At 33.0% G+C, this 22,782-nt stretch overlaps 1 protein-coding gene across 5 annotated transcripts in view; it reads right to left on the reverse strand.

Moving 5' to 3' along the window:
• Nucleotides 1-22,782, reverse strand: part of LOC126885284 (kalirin) — a 1,143,465-nt gene that overhangs the window by 114,903 nt on the left and 1,005,780 nt on the right. For 4 of the 5 annotated variants that reach the window (XR_007698367.1, XM_050651791.1, XM_050651789.1 and 1 more), the window contains 2 exons: nucleotides 22,427-22,678; nucleotides 2,929-3,012 (listed from right to left, as the gene is read on the reverse strand). Coding sequence is in view for 4 of the 5 variants with exons in the window: in XM_050651791.1 (XP_050507748.1) it covers nucleotides 2,929-3,012; nucleotides 22,427-22,678 (336 nt within the window). In the remaining variant the exon portion in view is untranslated. The remainder of the gene's footprint in view (nucleotides 1-2,928; nucleotides 3,013-22,426; nucleotides 22,679-22,782) is intronic. The other variant, XM_050651792.1, reaches the window with a different exon arrangement.

Genomic DNA, 22,782 nt, shown 5'->3' on the forward strand with positions numbered 1-22,782 from the left:
ATTTAGCAGATGTCGCTAGGCACCTACTCAATAACGTCAGTTGCAATGCGAGCACGACTCTCGGTAGTTTGTCACTTGGGGTAGAGAACAGCAAACCTACGCCTCGCTGATGATACTTCCAACAAGAAGCGAAAATCGTCGATTAAGAGTGCTGGTTTGCGCTCTCTATACTAAATGAAAATTAAGACAGTTTTGCCTTCGCATTGCAACTGAATAAAAATGGTATACATTTTTATTTTCATTTTAAAATTTATGATATTTAGTCGTAATCTTACGACCATTCTTCCCTACAGATGTATCAACATTGAGAAACATTGAGAAAATTACAAACTATACATATCTGGGATACTACATAACAGACCAACTAGACTCAAGTAAAGAGATAAAATGCAGAACTGAAGCAACTCGCACAACCTTTTTAAAAATGAAGTCAATCTTCTGTAACCACAACTTAAACCTAAAATTACATCAAAGAATGATCAGATACTGTATTTGGTCAGTGTTGATCAATCGCCTAGAGGCATTTGAGATGTGGTTGTCTAGAAGGATGATCCGAATACCCTGGACAGCGAAGCAAACTAAGAAATGCCGTTCGTGGGTTACTTAAAACTACACATAGTTTCAAATGTTATGCATCACCCCTCGTATTCACGATGTTTACGCTTTTATAAATCCGTATCTTTATCACATATTTAATGGGCCTTTTTTATAAAAAATATACCTTTTTTGGTTTTTTATTTTATTTGAATACCCATTTAATTGACCTGGTTTTGCCAAGGTGTAAACATTTGAAAAATTTATTCTGGTGAAATTTTTTAAAACGTGATTAAAAATGAATCGTACTTTAATTTCTGAGTTGGACCGTATAAGAATTATCGATTTAGTTGAAGAAGGCCATTCACAGCGGTTCATGGTGGAAAGAGTGGGTGTTTCTCAGAGTGATATCTCACGGATATGCAATAGGTTCCTGGAGACAAACTCGATACGGAATAGAGCTCGGTCTGGTAGACCCCGAGTTACCAATGATCGACAGAATGGATATATCAGAATTTCCATCCGTAGAAATTGTTCTATGTCTGTACCAGCCCTCCAAAGAGAATTCAGGCATGCTACAGGAGTCAGAGTATCGTTGACTACAATAAGAAGAAGAATTTTAGACTCAGGTTTGAGGAGTCGTCGACCAATAAGAGTTCCTCAGCTACGACCTAGACATGTTTTGGACCGCCTCCAGTGGGCTTAAGAACACATACACCTTCCCCAACAGTTTTGGAATTTTGTGCTTTTTTCAGACGAGACCAGAATCTGTTTAAATAGTGATAACCGGCGAATTCGTGTGTGGCGAGAGTCAACAAGAGCTGCACAACTAGCCACACACGAATTCGCCGGTTATCACTATTTAAACAGATTCTGGTCTCGTCTGAAAAAAAGCACAAAATTCCAAAACTGTTGGGGGAGCTGTATGTGTTCTTAAGCCCACTGGAGGCGGTCCAAAACCTGTCTAGGTTGTAGCTGAGGAACTCTTATTGGTCGACGACTTCTCAAACCTGAGTCTAAAATTCTTCTTCTTATTGTAGACAACGATACTCTGACTCCTTTAGCATGCCTGAATTCTCTTTGGAGGGCTGGTACAGACATAGAACAATTTCTACGGATGGAAATTCTGATATATCCATTCTGTCGATCATTGGTAACTTGGGGTCTACCAGACCGAGCTCTATTCCGTATCGAGTTTGTCTCCAGGAACCTATTGCATATCCGTGAGATATCACTCTGAGAAACACCCACTCTTTCCACCATGAACCGCTGTGAATGGCCTTCTTCAACTAAATTCAACAGAAATTAAAGTACGATTCATTTTTAATCACGTTTTCAAAAATTTCACCAGAATTAATTTTTCAAATGTTTACACCTTGGCAAAACCAGGTCAATTAAATGGGTATTGAAATAAAATAAAAAACCAAAAAAAGGTATATTTTTTATAAAAAAGGCCCATTAAATATGTGATAAAGATACGGATTTATAAAAGCGTAAAAATCGTGAATACGAGGGGTGATGCATAACTTTTTAAACTATGTGTATTATAATACGAAAAATTTCATACCTATTACATGTTCTTAGAGAAGACCGGTATAGAATCCTTCAGATTATCATGAAAGGAAAAAACGAGGGCCGCAGAGGAATTGGACGGAAGTCACGAACATTCGGGATTGGACAGGAATATGTAGTGCCGAACAACTATTCCAATTAGCTGAAGACGGTGAACAACTCGCCAATGTACTTTATTAGGGGAGCCAACGTTAGGAAGGTCTAATATGGCACCGAAAAAAGAAAGAAACAGAGAAGACCATCGAATATATCATGAATATACTATATCTGGTCCGTGTTGATCAATCGCCTAGAGGCGTTCGAGATGTGGTTGCATAGAAGGATGATCCGAATACCCTGGACTAATAAATGCCGTTGGAGGGATACTGAAAACTATTAAAATAAGAAAAATTTCATACCTAGGACATGATCTTAAAGAACACCGGTATAGAATCCTTCAGCTTATCATGAAAGAAAAGTTGAGGGCCGCAGAGGAATTGGATGGAAGTCACGAACATTTGCGATTGGACAAGAATACGCAGTGTCGAAAAACTGTTCCGATTAACTGAAGACCGTGAATAACTCGCCAATGTAATTTACACAACGTTAGTGAGACCTAATATGGTCCTAAATTAAAATAACAGTGAAACATTGTTAAAACTAAGTAACAATGTTAAAACTAAAAAAATATTTAGGATTGTTTTTTAGTTACGTTTGTTTATTTTTTAATTGTGTAAGGCTTGTTTTACAGAGATAATAGATAAAAATAAAAGTTACAAATAACTGTGTAATTTTAGTTACCAGATCGATTCAAAATTACGTAAGATATAAATTATATCGCACCATTCTTTCCTTTACTATCTGTTCAATTTCGGCCAAATCCGCAGATGTAGCACCTTCGAGTGATTTTAATGTTAAGCTAGAGACCTGCAGATAAAAGAATGGAGAAGTTATAATGAAACATGAATGGTTAATGCGATATATTTGTCAATTTGCATGCAACCGTCGTCGACCATTTTCAGTAAGTTATAACTAATAATAATTGTAATAAAATTGTGAAAATAAATATAACGGATTTTAATTATTACATTCAAATAAATTTTAATACGTTTAGTCTTATCCAGTCGTCGAAAATGTCACTGAACCTTTAAAAATCATACAAAATACAAAGAAGCTGAATTTTGCTGAGAATGTCAACCTTCGGACCTCAAAAAGATGCAAAAAAGTTTGCTATGCCTACCCCCGGGCTTCCCCATAAACGCCCCCTCGTAGGGGGTGGAACGGAAAACATGGATTTACCAAGATTCTGTATAGTCCATGTGGTGAGACCGCTCCCGTCTGGAAAAATTTCTGATTAGGTTTCTTTGTGGATTCCTATTCAAAAATGTCCCCTTTAAACTTAAAAAAATATTTTTTCTAGATTCTTTGGGACATTCTAAATAAAATAAGTTTCTTGACATTTTTCTAAAAAGTTAATAGTTTTAAAGTTATAAGCGATTTAAAATCCGAAAATGCGTTTTTTTTGTCATTTTTCGGATTTTAAATCGCTTATAACTTAAGAAGTATTAACTTTTGAGAAAAATGTCAAGAAACTTATTTTATTTAGAATGTTCCAAATAATCTAGGAAAAATATTTTTCGGAGGAAAATAGGAGATTTTTGAAATGGAGCGCGCCGCACCGCAAAAAAATCGGATAAACACGCAAATTTAACAATTAAAAAACAACGGTTTAGTTTTAAGTAAGACGCGATCACTCTTCAGAATCTGGAAGCTGAATATTTAGTCTTCAATTTACGTATCTGGCAACCTCAAAAATACTAATCTGAATATGAGTGTTTAAGCCTCGAAAATGCGTATTTTCGCATTTTTCAGATTTTAAATCGCCTATAACTCCAAAACCATCAATTTCTGAGAAAAATTACAAGATACCTTTCTTGTTTAGATTGACCCAAAAAATCTAAAAATATATGTTCCAGAGCAAAAAAACATGATCTTTTGTATTTGTTTAAAAAAATTGTTTAAACAATTTCTGCTCAAAAATTCCCGCCCGGCACCCTTCAGATTTGTTTAAAGGGGACATTTTTGAATAGGAATCCACAAAGAAACCGAATCAGAAATTTTTTCAAACGGGAGCGGTCTCACCACATGGACTAGTAGAAAAAATGTTTTAAACAACAAATGTAAATGATATAAGTTTGACCAAAAATGTTATTATAATGAATAATTAGAATGACTTCTGTAGAATGTTTATACGGTGATGAGCGCGCTAATAACCGGCTAAATAACGCAAAAGATGGAAAACATATCAAGTTGTGAGATAAAAGAAGATGAAACCCATAGAGGTGGGAAATTTAGCGACAGAAACCAATAAATTTACATTATCCTGATTGTTTCCCACCTTTAGACGTATCAGAGGAGTATGTCAACTAAAAATGTCACTGTCACAGTGGTAGTTGCCAAACTCGTCCGATACGTCTAAAGGTAGGAAACAATGAATTATAATGTAAAATAGGTTTCTATCGCTAAATTTCCCACTTCTGATAGTTTCATCTCTTTTTATCTCACAACTTTATATGCTTTCCGTCTCTTACGTTATTTTGCCGGTTATTAGCGCACTCATCACATATTAAACACAAAGATGATACTTTAGAAAACTTTATACCATTTAATACTTCATACCATTTTCGGTGGCTCAAGTATGTCATAAGTAGCATTGATGATGGAATTGGCATTCGGAAAATGTTCTGTAGCTCGAAAGAGTATTTTTTAATACAGTGTGTCTGCGTAACTTGGAACCATATGGGAAACTTTTTTAATACAAATTTTACGAAAAAAAATTATTCTTCATAAAGTGCTCTGCATAGTGTAAGACCTAAGATGCAATCATCAGATATCAAATTTTATCAGTAATATACGAGGTATGTCAAAAAATATAAATTTCGCTCAAGAGTAAAGTGCCTTTATATTTTACAATATCGAAAATAGTTATTAAGAAAAGTTTTCTGTAATTAAAAATTATGTTATAATATGCATTTACACTCTTCTAATTGAAAAAAAAAAATTGAAAAATTTCCTCAAATTACGGATACTCAACATCAATTTTATTAAAGATACCCTTATTATTAATTTTGCGAAAAATAGTTTTCTTTATAAAAATGTCCGAATAGTCAAAGAACTAAGATGCAATCATAAGATATCAATTTTTTTCAATTTTATACAAGGTATGTCAAAAAATATGAATTACGCTCAAGAGTAAAATACCTTTATAGTTCACAATATTTCAACTAAAAGGATGCAATTGCATATTAAAACATAGTCTTTAATTCTTAACAACTTTTTATAATAACAAATTTCAATACATTTCGTGAAAAATAAAGGTACTTTACTCTTCAGCGAAATTCACATTTTTTGAAATACCTCGTATAAACATGACAAAATTTAATATCTTATAATTGTTGTTATACTATGTAGAACTTTTTATAAAGAATAACTTTATTTCGTAAAATTAATAATAACGGAGCTAGCATAATTAAAAAGGGGTTGGGTGTCCGTGATTTGAGGAACATTTTCAAAAAAGAAATCAATTAGAAGAGTTTAAATGCAGATTATAACATAATTTTTAATTACAAACAACTTTTATCAATAACATTTTCGATATTGTGAAATATAAAGGCACTTTACTCTTGAGCGAAATTCATATTTTTTGACATACCTCGTATACTGTTGATAAAATTTAATATCTGATGATTGCGTTCTGAGGTTTTAGACTATGCGGAGCACTTTATAAAGAATGACTTTTTTTCGTAAAATTGACATTAAAAAAGTTTCCCATATGGTTCCAAGTTACGCAGGCACACTGTATAAACATACTTTTTATACAGTATTTTTAATAAACTTTTATAAAAATGATACTGTTTAAAGATTGTTACCTACTATCCGTTTATTCATTTATTTAATTTACATTACAAAATGGTCGACTGAGTATGAACATTTAAGAAATAATGTTATGAAATATATAGCTGAAAAGAGACAAAAGCATGAAACATAATAGAACATATTTAATATGTAATGCTGCAGAAGTTTTCGAACAAAATCTACTTCTATAAACTGAAGAGTTTACAAAAAAGTTGTATATTTTGGATGCCATAATAATATGTCTTACTGTTAGCATACCTAAGAATTTATAGTCAAATATCTTCAACTATTAAGTACACGGATAAGGTACTCTTTGATTTATAAGATGAGTCGACTTCTGGACTTTTTCTCTTATAGTTTCCTATCCGTTTTGGATTTTGGCGACGATCATGGCAATCTGTTCTTTGTACACTGCAGCTCTGAAGCGATTTAGGGTTGGTGCGTTAAACCACGTACGTAGATTTTGCAGCCAGGAAATCCATTGGCTTTCATTTTACGTTTTCGATTTCATTTTACGTTTTCCTGTAAAATTAGTAGCAGCAATCCATATTTTTCGTTGCTCCTCATGATGTGACCAAGGTATTCAATTCAATCCAAAAAACATTTGGAAGAGTACATTTACGCTACGAGGGGAGTCTTTTGTATAACATGTAAACTTTTTCAATTTTATTAAAATAAAAAAAAACAAAAAATAAATAAATAATAAAATGACTTTTTTCAATTTTAAAAATGTTACTTAAATTTATTTATAAAACTTTAGAAAACTAGTCTACAGTACTGTCTACTGTATCACTTTTTTTTTTAAATGATCAAGAACTTTAACAGTAACTTCAAAATTTTCTGTATTTATTTTTTAAACTTCGAAATTCGTTACTCAAATCTTACTTTTGTAATAATGATAGTGATAAATTCTAATCCTAATTATAAATACATATTATGAAATTACACTTATATAGCATCAAAAATCTTAGACTAATCACAACAAAATTTGTATTCTAGTTGACCTAAAAAATAAAACAAAGCTTGCATATTAAAACGTTACCACATTCATTTTTTTTTCTGTTCCTGTTTTAGAATAATATCCATAATTTATTAATAGTGCAATTCAAACAATTCCGAAAACTTCTGCTACATAGATCTGTTTATTCCCAAGATAATTATACAGTGTACATACACACCTTGAAAATAATTCAAGGTTAGATTATATAAGTTGCTGTCTTGACATTAATTATTGTACCACAATAATTTTCCGTACCATTCAAAAGATAACATACTCCTAAATAAATTAATTTCTGATTAAAAAAAATATACAGAGATTTATAAAAGGGTCTAATAGAAATAAATTTAGATATTACCAAATAATGTTGCTATAGCAACGGTATTAATAATTCATAATCCATGAAAGGAGTTGTCTATTTTTAATCGTATCTTTAAACTTTTGAACATTTTTTGGTTCAATATTTAGTGTAAATGTACATTCATCGCTGAACTAAATGTTTTTCAAAATTTGTCTGGCTGCATTAGTCCTCTTTGAAATTATGAATATCAAACTGATCTGCAATCATTCGAGAATTTATTGTAAGGTATTCAACTACTGCTGTTAATACATTGATTTCGTTTTGATTTTCTAAATTTCTTAGTAACCTCAGCAATATTGTTTGTACTACAGGTACGTAGAATTGGGAACCACTATCCCAGCATTTTCAAACTTTTTAAAAATCCTTTGAGTTGTTGTATAACCTGGAATGGTATATTGGGATATTTTCTGTTAAATAAAAAACTAACTGACAGTGTGCTCACTATTGTCTGAACAAAACATCTTTATTATTGCTACTGTCTCCTTAACTAAGTACATTTTATCAACTTTCTAGTTTTTTAAACAATAATTCATAAAATAAAGATAATAAAAATTCAAGTATGTAGTATGTATTGAATATCTAACTTCATTCTGATCAAACACAACCTGTTATACACCTTTTGCACTACGTACACGTAGGGCCTAACTTTTAGAACAATACTTTAACAAATGTAATATATTTTTAAAAAATTTTGGAATGTGTTTAATTTGTAGAACAATTTTAACATTTTTCGTATATTATAACTTTATTCTTTAAGAATATCGATGTAATAACATTGTTGCTAGATAGGTAAATCTCACTGTATACCGTGTGTAAAAATCATAATGTGTTTTTTCCTCAAAGTTCGGAACACTCTGTGGAATATTCTAGCATATATAAAATATTGAAATAAAACTCAATTGTAGCCATAGGCTTGTTTAATATTTTGTTTTTCGATTCATTCTCTTATGTTGGATAATAATAAAGTTAGGTACGTTAATAACTAGTCATGTTTTTCACCAATAAACCTCATTTTCTGCTTAGTTTAATAAACAAGCCTACAGTAGGCCATGAGAAATTAACAATTTGATAGATGTCAAATTGTTAACAGTCAAAAAATGTCTGGGTTGTTGTGAAAATCAGTAGATTTATTATTTAAAGTTAATAAAGTCAATAAGGTCCGTATTGTTTTTTGTTTGGTGGAATGTCTGCTGTAGTCGTTCATTTCTCTAAAGCGTTGTACAATACTGGAAATTGATGTCTGTGAAACTAACAAGTTCCGATCGCTAGCATAGTAGCTAAGTCCTTCGCTGTGACCCACTCATCACGGGTCAAATTCCTTGTAGCACCATAGCACCTTAGTTCCATTTCCATCAGACAAGAGAAAAATGAATGACTTAATTGAAACTTTAAATAATAAATCGACTAATTTTCACAACAAACCAGACACTTTTTGACTGTTAACAATGTGACATCTATCAAATCGTTAATTTTTCATAGTATACTTTAGGCTTGTTTATTGAACAACATTAAACTAAGCAGAAAATGAGAATATATTGATGAAAAACATGGCTAGTTCTTAAAGTACTCCACTTTTCTTTAATGCAACATAAACGAATGAATCAAAAAACAAAGTGTTAAGAAAACCTAAGGCCACAATTGAGTTTTACTTTACATATTTTCTATACACTGGAATATTCCACAGGGTGTTCCGAACTTTGAGGAAAAAACACAGTATGATTGTTACACCCGGTATACAATGAAATTTACCTGTCTAGCAACTATATTATTATATCGATATTCTTAAAGAATAGGGCTAGGTGAACATACTAAAAAAATCATTCTAATCGGACAACATTTTTAGGAAATTCGAGACAACAAAAATGTCACATTTTTAAAGTGATGCGTTAATTTTGGTGCTTAGTGTAGTCTCTCATGACTTTTGATGTAAAATATTTAGGGACGCAGGAATCAGGATCCTCGTAAGGGCTACTGGCGCCTGTGTGCAAAAAAGGATTTTGGCGCCCCTTAAGGCATTTTGGTTCATGTTTATTTATTTATTTTTTTGAAGGTAGGTAGGTATTTTAGGTAGGTGCTTGAAATAAGGCAAAAAACTGAATTTTAGGAGTTACACTAAGTTTCAATGAGTTTTCCCCCAAAAATGCTTCATTTTTTGGTTATTTCAGGTTGAAATATTCGATTTGGAATTTGACGAATAAGAACGTGTTTTTCATGAGCTTTAATTTTGCTTTTACTAGGTCTACTGACTTCATGAATATACTATTTTTTCGTTTATTTATAAGCTACATTTTTGATAACAATATTTTTTCGATAAATTACTTACTTTTGAGTTATTTGGGAAAAACCGCTTAAAACGGGTTTTATGTTGAAAAGTAAACATTTTCACTCGCGAAGAACTCGAAAAGTATTGATTTAGTTACCAAACTCTATAGAACAAAAGTTGCTTAGTTATTTTAAACCTATATTTTTTCACCCCCAAGCAAAAGCAACCAACGGCACAAGTTAAAGGGTAAGAACAGAACAAGTGGGTCGCGGTGGAGGTGGAGGTCGCGGTCGATGTCGATATCCATGTAAAATAAACACATTGTAGTGAATGGAAGAGAACAGAGCAGGTAAGTCACGGTGGAGGTTTAGCGCGTTGCCATCCAGGAGGTTTACATCGATGCTTTTGAAAATAAAATGAGTTTGTTTTACATGGATGTGTACTGCGCGGCCTACAAGGATGCTTCCCTGTGATTGGTCCGTTCGAAGCCAAGTTGTCAAAACCTGCGCTATCTGAGTTGATACTTTTTATATAATCCCTTTTTTGTATTCAGTTTCATTCAAATTTCATTAAACTACTTCACTTGATAGTGGTTCTAGCTCGACTGACAGCGCAGGTAACCTCCTTGCTATGTGCTGTCGACATCGACCGCGACTTAACTAGTGGCATCTACCGCGACCTACACCTCCACCTCGACCCACTTGTTTTGTTTTTACCCTAACTTTGAAGTGAAGGGAAGTAGAACCTAAATTCAAATTTTCATACAATTCGGTGGTGACCCTGAAAATTACACGGTATCGCCGTATTTCACGTTCATTTACTGGGCTATGTATATGTACAATAGAAAAATAAAAATTAGCTGTTGTAGTAGCGATATTTTTTTAGTCTTTGCTATTGCAAATCCATTAATTACATGGCTAAAATGTATACCTTATTATACCGGGTGTCCATTTATATTTTCCCCCATTTTAACTGCCTATAACTTCTAAATGGCTCAAGATAGAAATATGCGGTTTTCGCTGAAATGTTTTTTTTAGTAAAAGTTTTGTCTGAATGGATTAAATTTTTTATATCGCTTTCAAATACGAAAAAAAAATGGCGAATTTTTGAAAAAAACTTTGTTGACTTTTTTTTAATGGAATACCCAGTATATTTTTTTGTAAATTGAAAGAAAGGTCATTCACCTATCCAGCGATGTAAAGTTTTTCAAAATCGGTTGTCAAATGACTGAGTAATTAATTTTTAAAATGAGAGGTGCAACTCTCTAACTAAGCAAATTGATATTATGTTATGTGATTTCCACATTGCATCTCTCATTTTAAAAATTAATTGCTCAGTCATTTGACAACCGATTTTGAAAATTTTTATATCGCTAGATAGGTAAATGATCGTTTTTTCAATTTTTTAGGTAAATGAACATTTTTCATATCGCTTTTAAATAAAAAATGGCGGATTTTTGAAAAAAAAAACGTTGTTGACTTTTTTTTATTAAAACACCCAGTATATTTTTTCGTAACTTGAAAAAATTGTCATTTACCTATCCAGCGATATAATTTTTTTTAAAATCGGTTCTCAAATGACTGAGAAATTAATTTTTAACATAACACACAACATAATATCATTTTGCTTAGTTACATGTTATTTAGGTATGTGATATCCACGCTGCACCTCTCATTTTAAAAAGTAATTACTCAGTGATTTGACAACCGATTTTAAAAAACTTTATATTGCTGGATAGGTGAATGATTGTTCTTTCAATTTACAAAAAAATATACTGGGTGTTCCATTAAAAAAAGTCAACAAAGTTTTTTTCAAAAATCCGCCATTTTTATTTTCGTAATTGAAAGCGATATAAAAAACTCAATCGATTCATACAAAACTTTTAGTAAAATAAAACATTTCAGCGAAAACCGCATGTTTCTATCTTGAGCCGTTTAGAAGTTATAGGTAGTTAAAATGGGGGAAAATATAAATGGACACCCGGTATAATGAAACAAAAATTTCTTGTTCAATTGCTAATATTGCTAATCCAGGCAATCTTTCTTGAAGCATTGTCCTTAAATGTTTTTTAATGATTTTTAACTTTGAAAAAGTTCGCTCGCCAAAAGCTACAGATACAGGCAATGTCAAAAGAATTCTTAGTGAAATGCTTACGTTTGGAAGGGTGCAGATTAAATTGTTTTTAAATATATATTGTAAAATACTTATGGGGTCAGTATCATTAAGTAATCGAAATAACTTTAACGCTTTCATTTCATTAAACAAATGATTGGGGTCTATATCCTTATTATCCTGATCTGTCAGTCGTTCTTCAAGGACAAAACAACGTTTTAAAAGATCGCTATCACGTAATTTAAATATGTATATGTATATTTATTCCTAATCCTATTTCATTTCTCAACTTTTGTTTTAAAATTATTTTTTTGCATTTTTTCTTTAATTTTTGACCCTGGGTTTTGGCGCCCCTAAAGGATGTCGCCCGTGTGCATTGCACACTTTGCCCTGGCAGGAATTAAACAGCTTTAAATTTCCCGTTAAGTTTCATATGGCATGTTTGACGATTCACCACCCAGTAGAGCCTAAATTTACGATTACGATTACGACAACGACTACAGACGGCAACTGAAGACGGCAGTTACAGTTGTCACCATGACATAGGTCATTACTTTGCACTATTAATTTGTATAATTATTAGCAACTGACGTTCTGCTTGACAGCAGTTGCAGTCAGATGTCGGAATCAGTCTCATACAAATAGGGCTTTTCAACAGTAATTTGTTTCGTGCTTCTGTCATATGTTGTATCTTCTTCTTCTTCTTCTTCAGCCTGTGTTCGTCCACTGCTGGACATAGGCTTCTTGCATTTGCTTCTATCGATTTCTACTCTTGGCAATTCTCATCCACTACTTGCCCGCGACTTGTTTGATATCATCTGCCCACCTCTTCTGCGGTCTGCCTACTCCTCGCCTGTTCTCTCGTCGCCTCCAGTTTGTTTGTCTCTGTGTCCATTTTTTGGGATTATCTCGGGCAACATGTCCGACCCTTTGCCACTTAAGCCTTGCTATACGTTCTGCGACATCAGTAATCTTTGTTCTTTCACGAATGTCTCTTAAACTAATTCCTAGCACGGTCTTCTCCATCGCTCTTTGGGTTGTACTGAGCTGCTCTAAGGTTTTCTTTGTAAAGGCCTTGGTCTCCAGTCCATATGTAGTTACAGGCAAGCTACATTTGTCATAAACTCTACGTTTTAGACACATTGGTATATCTTTATTCTTAAAGATAAAGCTTAACTTGCCGAAAGGTACCCAAGACAAATGTATGCGTCTTTTTATTTCGGCTATTTGGTTTTCTTTGCCGATTTTAATGGTATGTCCAAGATATATCTAGTGGTCTACATTTTCATATGTTGTATAATCAGTGTATATTAATATTATACACATATTATATACAACATATGACAGAAGCTCGAAACAAATGACAATCGATAAAAAGCCCTATTAATAGTGCAAAGTAGCGACGTCTGCAGTGCAGTCGTTGTCGGAATCATACCTGTCGTAGTGATCTAAGACAATAAAATAGGAAAATAAAATAGGAGTGTTCTGAAGAACTTATGTGAATGAAACGAAGTATTCTTGTAAGAAGAGTAAAAAAACCAAATAAAAACTGATATCAATGCAAGGGAAGTGGTGCAACAGGTGTGGACATTTTAAAGGCAAAGGAAAAATTTGAAACACCAGAATAACAAGAATTACCCTAATACTATAAACAGAAAATTAGGAGATCTCTAGAAAAGAAAAATAAATAAATGGATAAATTATAAGTATCCTAATAAATATTAAAACTTCATTGCTTATTTATCATACAAATATGTCTATGATCGCATTATAATTAATTAAAATTTTATTTTTATCCAAAATCACCTTTTTCAAAAAGTTTTTTTTAATCCAAATATTTTTATTACATTTTAACTAGTATTTAATGGAGGCACGATTTTTATTTAGAAACTATAAATGCTCCTCTAGCTACACACACACTTTGAAGATTAACATTTTATTAATGACTTGGGATTAAACCACCATCTGCAGTTTATTATTTGCTATTTTATTGACTATTTTCATTCGAAAAAGGGGACAAGGATTGAAATAACGGCCAACATTGGGGTATTCAGGTCAATTGACGTAAACCCAAGTAACGAATCAACAATATACGAGAAATATATGTAGAATATAGATAGAAAATATATTTTTTATATACCTACACAGAAAAATTGAAATACTATCTAAATGGTAGAGAAATCCGAACAAGAGTGAATGAAAGTATTTCCAATAACTTTCCTATAAAATCTGGTGTCCCACAGGGCAGCGTTCTTGAACCAATATTATACGTGCTATACACAGTAGACCTACCCTCCAATAATGAAACCATCATTGGTACGGTTGCAGTTAATGCTGTTAGCCTTGCAGCCGACGAAAATCCAATTATAGCATCTAAAATTGTACAGGTACAACAGATTGAAATCGAGATGTAGTCAAACAAATGGGGAATTTAGTCCATTCTTTCACGGTTTTTGCTCTAAATTTTAAAGAACCGCTTGGATTGACATGAAATTTGGCATACATATACCTTACATGTCAAAGAAAAAAAGTGATATTGTGCCGATGTGTGCTTTTGCCCTGGGGGTGACTTTCACCCCTTCTTGGGGGTGAAAAAATATATGTCCAAAACAAGTCCGGAAATGGGTAAACTGACTAATTTTAAGTAACTTTTGTTCTATAGAGCTTTTTCGCCAAGTCAATACTTTTCGAGTTATTTGCAAGTGAATATGTTCATTTTTCAACAAAATAACCACATTTTTAGACGGTTTTTCGCAAATAACTCAAAAATTAAGTACTTTGTCGAAAAAAACGTTCTTAGCAAAAATATAGCCTATAAAGAAGTAAAAAAAAATGGTGTACGCGTTAGGTCTCTGGATCTCGTAGGACCAGAGTTATAGCCAATGAAAAATAGATTCATATTCACCAAATTTCAAATAGAATATTTCGACGTGAAATATCCAAAAAATTAAGCACTTTTTGGGGAAAATATATTACAACTTTTTTAAAGTGTTTTAAAATAGGGTTTATTTCTGTTTTTACAAAAAGTTTCTAGCGTTAAATTTAAGCAAGTTACGCTCAAAATAAAGTTGGTCCCTTTTGTTTTTGCAAAAAAAAATCGGGAAGACCACCCCCTAATTAGCAACTTAAATTAAATTAATCGTTACCGCTCCACAAATTATTTTACTTATGTTGTGTTTATATGATCTGTAAGTTTCAACGATTCAAAGTGCTTATTTTTGAAAAAATTTGGTTTCAAAGAAAAATTTTTAAAAATTTAAATTTTGAAAAATATGTTTTTTTTTTCAAAATAACTTAAAAATTGTTAGAGATACCAAAAATCTCGAGAAACAAAAAAAGTTAGATTTGCTTTTCTGAATATCATGTATTTTTTTGTTTTTCTGTTGGACAAAAATTGATTAAGATTTGGTGTTTCTAAATTTGCATACATTCGTGATCAGTGACTCGTTTAACCCCTTTTAACTACAGCCCTTTCAATAATAAGGACTTTGAACCGATGAAACTTACAGATCATATAAACAATATAATAGGAGTCAAGAAACTTATGAAGTCGTAACGATTAAGTTCATTTAAGATACTAATTAGGGGGTGATTTTCTCGATTTTTTTACCAAAACCAAAAGGGACTAACTTTATTTTGAGCGTAACTTGTTTAATTTTGATGCTAGAAATTTTTTTTATAAAACAAAAATGAAGCTTTTTTTAAGCACTTTAAATAAGTTGTAATGAGTTTTCCCCGAAATGTGCTTCATTTTTGGTTATTTCACGTTAAATTATTTCATTTGGAATTTGACGAATATGAACCTATTTTTCATTAGCTATAACTCTGCTTCTACAACGTGTAGAGACGTGATGTATACACCATTATCTAAAAATTTTTACAGGCTATATTTGTGCTAAGAATGTTTTTTCGACAAAATACTTACTATTTGAGTTATTTGCAAAAAACCGTCTAAAAGCGTAGTTATTTTGTTGAAAAATGAACATATTCACTGCCAAATAACTGGAAAAGTATTGACTTAGTGAAAAAACTCTATAGAACAAAAGTTACTTAAAATTAGCCAGTTTATCCATTTCCTGACTTTCTTTGGACGAAAATTTTTTCACCCCCAAGAGGGGATGAAAACCACTCCCAGGGCAAAAGCACATATCGGCACAATATCACTTTTTTTCTTTGACTTGTTAGCTATGTGTATGCCAAATTTCATGTAGATCCAAGCGGTTCTTTACAATTTAGAGGTTTTGCAATATTTTACCGTTAAAGAACGGACTAATTAAGGGGCTATCGTAGTGTAAAAGTACGAAATTCATATACGTTTTTGGAAATTTCTAAAATAAAAAGTACTGTAATAATTTTTTTTGGAAATGTGCATGAGCATTTATTATAAAAAGAAGTATATGCAAAAAAAATAATAAAAAAATATTGAAAATTAAACGATTTATGCGCCATCTACTGGCACCGTGAAAATAAAAACACAGCTCCACTGCTGCAGTGATTTGAACTAATAGAGACCCTGAAACTTAAAATTTTAACGTTATTATTGAAATATAAGTTATTTTCTATACCATCAACTAGGAGTTTTTTGATCGGATAAAAAACGTTAATTTGGCGGTTTTTGAAACTAAAAATGTTTTAGCGAATTTAAAAAAAAAATCAACAACTCGTCATTTTTCCAAATTTTAATATTTTTCAAAAATCCTAGTTGATGGTATAGGAAATAACTTATATTTCAATAATCATTTGAAATTTTATGTTCTTAGATCTCTAATGCCCGGTTGCACCAACAGATCTTAAGCTCCAGCTTAGCTAAGCTCTACTTATAGATAGGGCCTCCTTGAGTATCACTTACGTTGCACCATAATTTTAGATTCTTACCTTATTATCAATTATATCTATTATTATATTATGGTATTCTTATTGTAATATATTATAATTATATTATATTAATTCTTATGATATTCTCGACTTAAGCTTAAGATCTGTTGGTGCAACCGGGCATTATAGTCCCAATCACTGCAGCAGCAGAGGCCATGTTTCTATTTTCACGGTGCCAGCAGATGGAGCATAAATCGTTTAATTTTTAATATTTTTTTATAAAAATTGTTTAACACGTACCTACTTCTTTTTATAATAAATGCACGTGCAAATTTTCAAAACAATTGGTACAGTACTTTTTATTTTAGAAATTCCCAAAAAAAAGTATATGAATTTCGTACTTTTACACTAGGACAGCCCCCTTAAAATGAATGAAACAAAATCAGTTCAAGTGACTTTGAAGAAGAGACCAGTGTTCCTCAATTCCACTTAACAATATCCATTTTCGTCAATCCTCTAGCATCAAATACCTAGGAATACATCTTGACTCAAAATTCAATTGGAAAGAGCATTATTAAGGAATATTAAAAAGGAATATTATTAAGAAGCGGAAACAAATGGACCTAAGAATGAAAGATCTATATTGGCTAGTCAGTAGGAAATCGAAAATGACCCTAGAACATAAAATCCTTGTCTACGAAGCTCTCGTAAAACCTACCTGGACGTATGAAATCCAACTCTGGCGATGTGCGAGCAAGCCATAATTCAAAGAAGCTAATCGAAAATACTGCGAACCATAACTGATGCACCCTGAAATGTGTCAAACTCAAACCTACGCTTCATGAAGACCTAAGAATACGGTTCATAAAGGATGTGATCACTAAATATAGCACGAAGCACCATGGAGGACTGCAACCACACAGTAACTTCCTACTTTAACTTTTAATAGAACATCATGCCACTAGGAGACACGCCATTTAATAGAATATCATGCCAAAAGGATCTGGCCAGCTGACCTGAGAAACGGTTAAAATGGTCTTGTCACTGGAGAAGACCTCACCAAGCCAATAGGAGCCCTTTGCTCCGCAGCCAGAAAATTAGCCAAACGTTGATGCAATATGTTGACCACTTTGTAATTTTGAAAACGTCCTCTCGGGCTAGATGGAATAATAATCCTTGTCTAACTCCTCTCTTAATGAGTCTAGTTGTACTACCATAATTGCGTTTTCATATATAGCTATTAATAGCTTGTTCTATGGCCCATATCAAGATAGTGTCAAATGTCTTTTCCTAGTCTACAAAGGCAAGGAATACGGGTAGTTGGTATTCATTTGCCTTGTCTATCAATGTTCTTATTGTCAGCAGACGGACTGATGTACTACATCCTTTGCGAAAGCCAGCCTGTCCCACTGGTTCCACTGGCGGAATACCTGTATATTTGGTACTACCTCTGATCCCACGTTTTTTTTTAATTTTTTTGAAGTTTTATTTTGTTGATTCATTAGACTGGCTTTGAGAACTGTACAAGGTTTTGTAAAAGTCGACTATCTTACTGTATTTTATATTCGTCCATCCCTGCCTTATTATTGGTGTCTTTAATTTAGATAATTTTCTAAACACGCCGTGTTTCTTAAACATTTTAGCCCTCTGTTGTTTTCAATGTGCCATTTGTTACCAAGTTGTAATTATCTTAACAAGTATGTCCTTGAAATTAGAAGTTATATATTTTTAATACTTTTTCTCAAAAAAACATTATTTAATTGCCCAGCATGGATAGCAAAATAATTTGATATTAATAAAAATTCAATATTTGATGCTTATTTCCTGCCTATTTGCTTTACTAATTTAGCACTCTTGTTAATAAGAAAAATATAGCAGCTGTAATTTTAGGAGTTCGGAATAACTGACAAAATTAATTTGATATGCTGACTGCCTGTATACAAGGATTATTGGATGCACAAACATTTGCTGCCACTGAAAAAGACAAAATGGTTGTATTAACAGGACACCACAAAACTATATTGTGGGATTCATTGAATTTCAGACTTTTAGGACTGTATTATAGGAGTGGTTCAAATGAATATGGAGAGGTAATTAAATATTATACAGACAATAGCACATTCACGTTTTTTAAAAGGCTTACCAATATCACTGTGATTTCACTCGCGCATTGATAATAATCGTCACATATGCAGGTATCACAAGCGGTGGTTTATCGCAGACAAAACAAGGATGTCTTATCTGTTTCAGTTCATCTTCTTCTTCTTCCTCCTTCTTGTATGTAGGTTTAAAGCCTGTTTTTTCTTCAATATTAGCCTCCTAAATTGTTTAAGTTATCGCACGATCTTTTTCTTGGTCTGCCAATACTTCTTCGTCCATTTGGTGACTTATCTCGTGCTATTCGTACTATCCTATCGTCTGCCATTCTACTAATGTGTTCGTTCCACTCCTTTTTCCGTTTTGTCACCCATCCATTTATGTCTTCTATATTGCATGATCTTCTTATGTTTTCGCTTCTCTCCCTACCCAACAGACTTTTCCCTGATATTTGTCGGAGTATTTTAATATCTGTTGTTTCTAGTAGTCGTCTCGTTTTAGATGTGCCAGGTCTTGTCTCCGTCGTGTATGTTAATATAGGTCTAATTGCTGCTTTATAGATTCTTGCTTTTGTATCTTGTCTTAGGTGTTTGTTCTTCCAGATTGTGTCATTAAGAGATCCCGCCGCTTTACTTGCTTTTAAGCTTTGTTGTCGTACTTCCTCTTCAACATCTCCGTAACTGGTTATATCTATTCCCAGATATCTAAACCTTGCTACCTGCTTTATTATTTTCCCATCAATTTCGATTTTATATCGTAGTGGGTATTTAGATGTTGTCATACATTTGGTTTTTTCTGCTGATATTATCATATTGTATTTCTTGGCTGTTGTATTGAAGATGTGTGTTAATCTTTGGAGATCGTCTTCGATCTCGACGATTAATGCGGCGTCGTCTGCATAACATAATATTTGGATTTCTTTGTTCCCCATTCTGTAACCATGACCTTTACGTACTGCTTCTATTAGTTCGTCCATTATTATATTAAAGAGCAGTGGGCTTAATGAGTCACCTTGTCTGACTCCGCTTTGTACTGTCTGAATCCATTTATCTTTGCCTGTATTCGATTATGAAAGTAGATGTTTTCGATGGTTTGTATAATATTGATTGGTATGTCTCTTCTATACAGTAAATGTAAGACGTCTTCGACTTGGATGCGATCGAAAGCCTTTGTCAGGTCTATAAAACATAGATATGCTGGTTTATTGTACTCAATGGCCTTTTCTGTGATTTGTCTCAGTACAAATACGGCGTCTACGCAGGATCTTCCGGATCTGAATCCTTGTTGGTCATCTGATAAAGTTGTTAGTTTATTGATTTTGTTGGTTAGGACTTTTGTGGTTAGCTTAAGTGCCGTGTTCAGTAGATTTATACCTCTATAATTGTTGGGGTCTTCTTTGTCTCCTTTCTTGAACATTGGTATCATTATGCTGTTTCTCCATGTGTCTGGTATCTTGCAGTGCAATATTAGTTTTGTATAAGTTTTGTCATCTCTATTGTTATACTTTCTTCTCCGTATTTTAGAAGCTCGTTGGTTATTCCGTCTGGTCCTGGTGACTTTCTATTTTTGAGTGAATTTATGGCTACCTCTACTTCCTGTTTCAGTTAACTAGTGGTTTTTACAGAGAGAGTATAGAGCCGTGTGTCCTCGAGGGTCAAAACCAGAGACAGTTTTTCGTTTGCATTGTCCACAAAGTCTGTATTTCTAAAGGAGTGGGGTAGAGTCAGTAATAGGAATTATTAATAAGGGTTAGATTAAATGATAATTTAGGATTTGATAGAGGGAAAAATATAATAGATATTGTCTTGATGCATTCGCATGTGAAAAATTGTAGTCTCTTTTGGTCAGAAAGAAAATAATTTAAAGGTAATTTTTCCATCAGAAAGACCTTCCTATAAGTAAATTTAATAAAAAAAATTTTCTTGGTAAAAGGTATATTAGTTTAAAAAGCCCCTATAGGGCTACAAACATAAAAACAAAACATTTTCGCTCTGTAACAAGAGCATCATCAGTGTTACCAGAACATGGTGAGCCACACAAAAATACAAAGGTAAAAACCTTTTAAAAATAGACTAAAAGTCTTATATTATATGTGTAAACATAGTAAAATCCAAAGAATGGATATAAATCCTATGGATATGGCCTTAGGACAACATATGACTCCCACACGTGTTAAGTGGGTAACTAGGTAAGCGCTGTTTCACAGTATAAGAATTTCGACCGTGCGATGGTTAAAATCTACATAGTGGCTCGAGCAATCATATGGAATCTTTCTCCCTTCACCGAATGTTTCAAGTGGTGAAGGGAGAAAGATTCTCGAGTCACTATGTAGATTTTAACCATCGCACGGTCGAAATTCTTATAATGTGAAACAGCGCTAACAATTGCTACTATTTCTACTATTGCTACTATTGCTAATCAATTGTTACCTAGTAACTCACTTACCACGTGTGGGAGTCATTATGTTGCCCTAAGGCCATATCCCTAGGATTTATATCCATCCTTGGATTTTACGATGTTTATACATATACAGTACGTAAATCGTTCTGCTGGATATAGGGAATATACATTGAGATCATTGTGGCAACTGCGCTAACCTGTGTTAGTTGAAACTTCTGTTCGAGTACGAGTTTCTGGTGCAATAGAACTGTTAGAACGAATAGAATGAGTGATTATCAATGCAAGGCAGTCCATAAATAAATTAAAAACAAAGATTATGACTGATGAATTAATAATTTTACTTTAATTTTTAAAATATCTTTTATTTAAAAATTAATTTCCAAATTAAACACACACTGTAGTTCTACTACAATGTCATGTTTTGACGTTTATTTGTATCACCCGAAATTAATTGTCAATTTTGAGGTTAATGCCCCTTAATGCTAACAACTATATTGTCATTGAGAGAGCGAAGTTGCCACAATTATCTTAATATAATACAATGTATGTATTTATGTGCCTAAATATATACAATGTATGTTCCCTATGTCCAGCTGAACGATTTACGCACTGTATAAGACTTTTAGTCTATTTTAAAAGGTTTTTACCTTTGTATTTTTGGGTGGCTCACCATGTTCTTGTAACACTGATGATGCTCTTGTTACAGGTCGAAAACGTTTTGTTTTTATGTTTGTAGCCCTAAAGGGGCTTTTTAAACTAATATACCTTTTACCAAGACGAATTTTTCATTAAATTTACTTGTAATTAATGGTATACAGCCAGCTACAGGAAATTCTTCCTTGTGGATACCTTCCTATAAGTCTGCGATTGCTGTAGCAAATAATTCGAAAGAAGGATTTTGTATAATTCCGTAAATAGCTATTTCTAAAATTCTAACTTCGAATACATTTATCTATTAGATACAAATTTGTGACTAATGTGTTTTTTAGCGTGTGCTCACTACGGAGACCAAAGGATGGTATCCTATATCTCTTCATATTCGTGAATTCTGGCATTCAAAATAATGCATTTATTTTACATAGCGATCGATAATATAGTTTCGATCGCCAGGTAAAATAAATACATTATTTTAAATGGGAGAATTCACGAATATGAAGAGTACGATACCATGCTCTAGGCTAGGATACCATCCTTTGGTCTCCGTAGTGAAAAAACCCTTAGGCCCCGTAGACTTACCTTACTTCTCGTATCTTTCGCTCTTTATCAATTATCGTACAATAATTAATTTACAAAAATAAAGGTATGTAGGTACACTGTATTTTCTTCCAATGTTATAATTCCCCTCTTACAAAAACCATAAAATCAAACTATCTAAACTTACTCTTTTGCAAGGGTTCTCTTCGATCTCCGGCACACCTGGAACCCCAGGGGGCGGCGACGTCACCAAGATCGGCTCCTGGATCGGTTTCATCGGCGGTGGCAGCTCCAACTCTTCGTCGGCATCTTCAGCTGCTCCGCTGCCATTCGCTAATTCAGACCCGAGAGATTTGGCGCCTTTGAGCGCCTGCGTAGGTCGCTCTTCTTCCTCTTCGCCTTCGGAGACCGAGGGCTTGTTGCCCATTTCGGATGGCACCTGCAACAAAAACAAAGTGTTAGTATTTTAAATACAAAATAATAAAATAGTATTATATACAGGGTGTTTCATTAATAATTGTCCATATAGTAACTGGAGAAACC

Source organism: Diabrotica virgifera, chromosome 5 (assembly GCF_917563875.1).
Source record: "Diabrotica virgifera virgifera chromosome 5, PGI_DIABVI_V3a".
In the NCBI taxonomy this organism is placed as follows: domain Eukaryota; kingdom Metazoa; phylum Arthropoda; class Insecta; order Coleoptera; family Chrysomelidae; genus Diabrotica; species Diabrotica virgifera.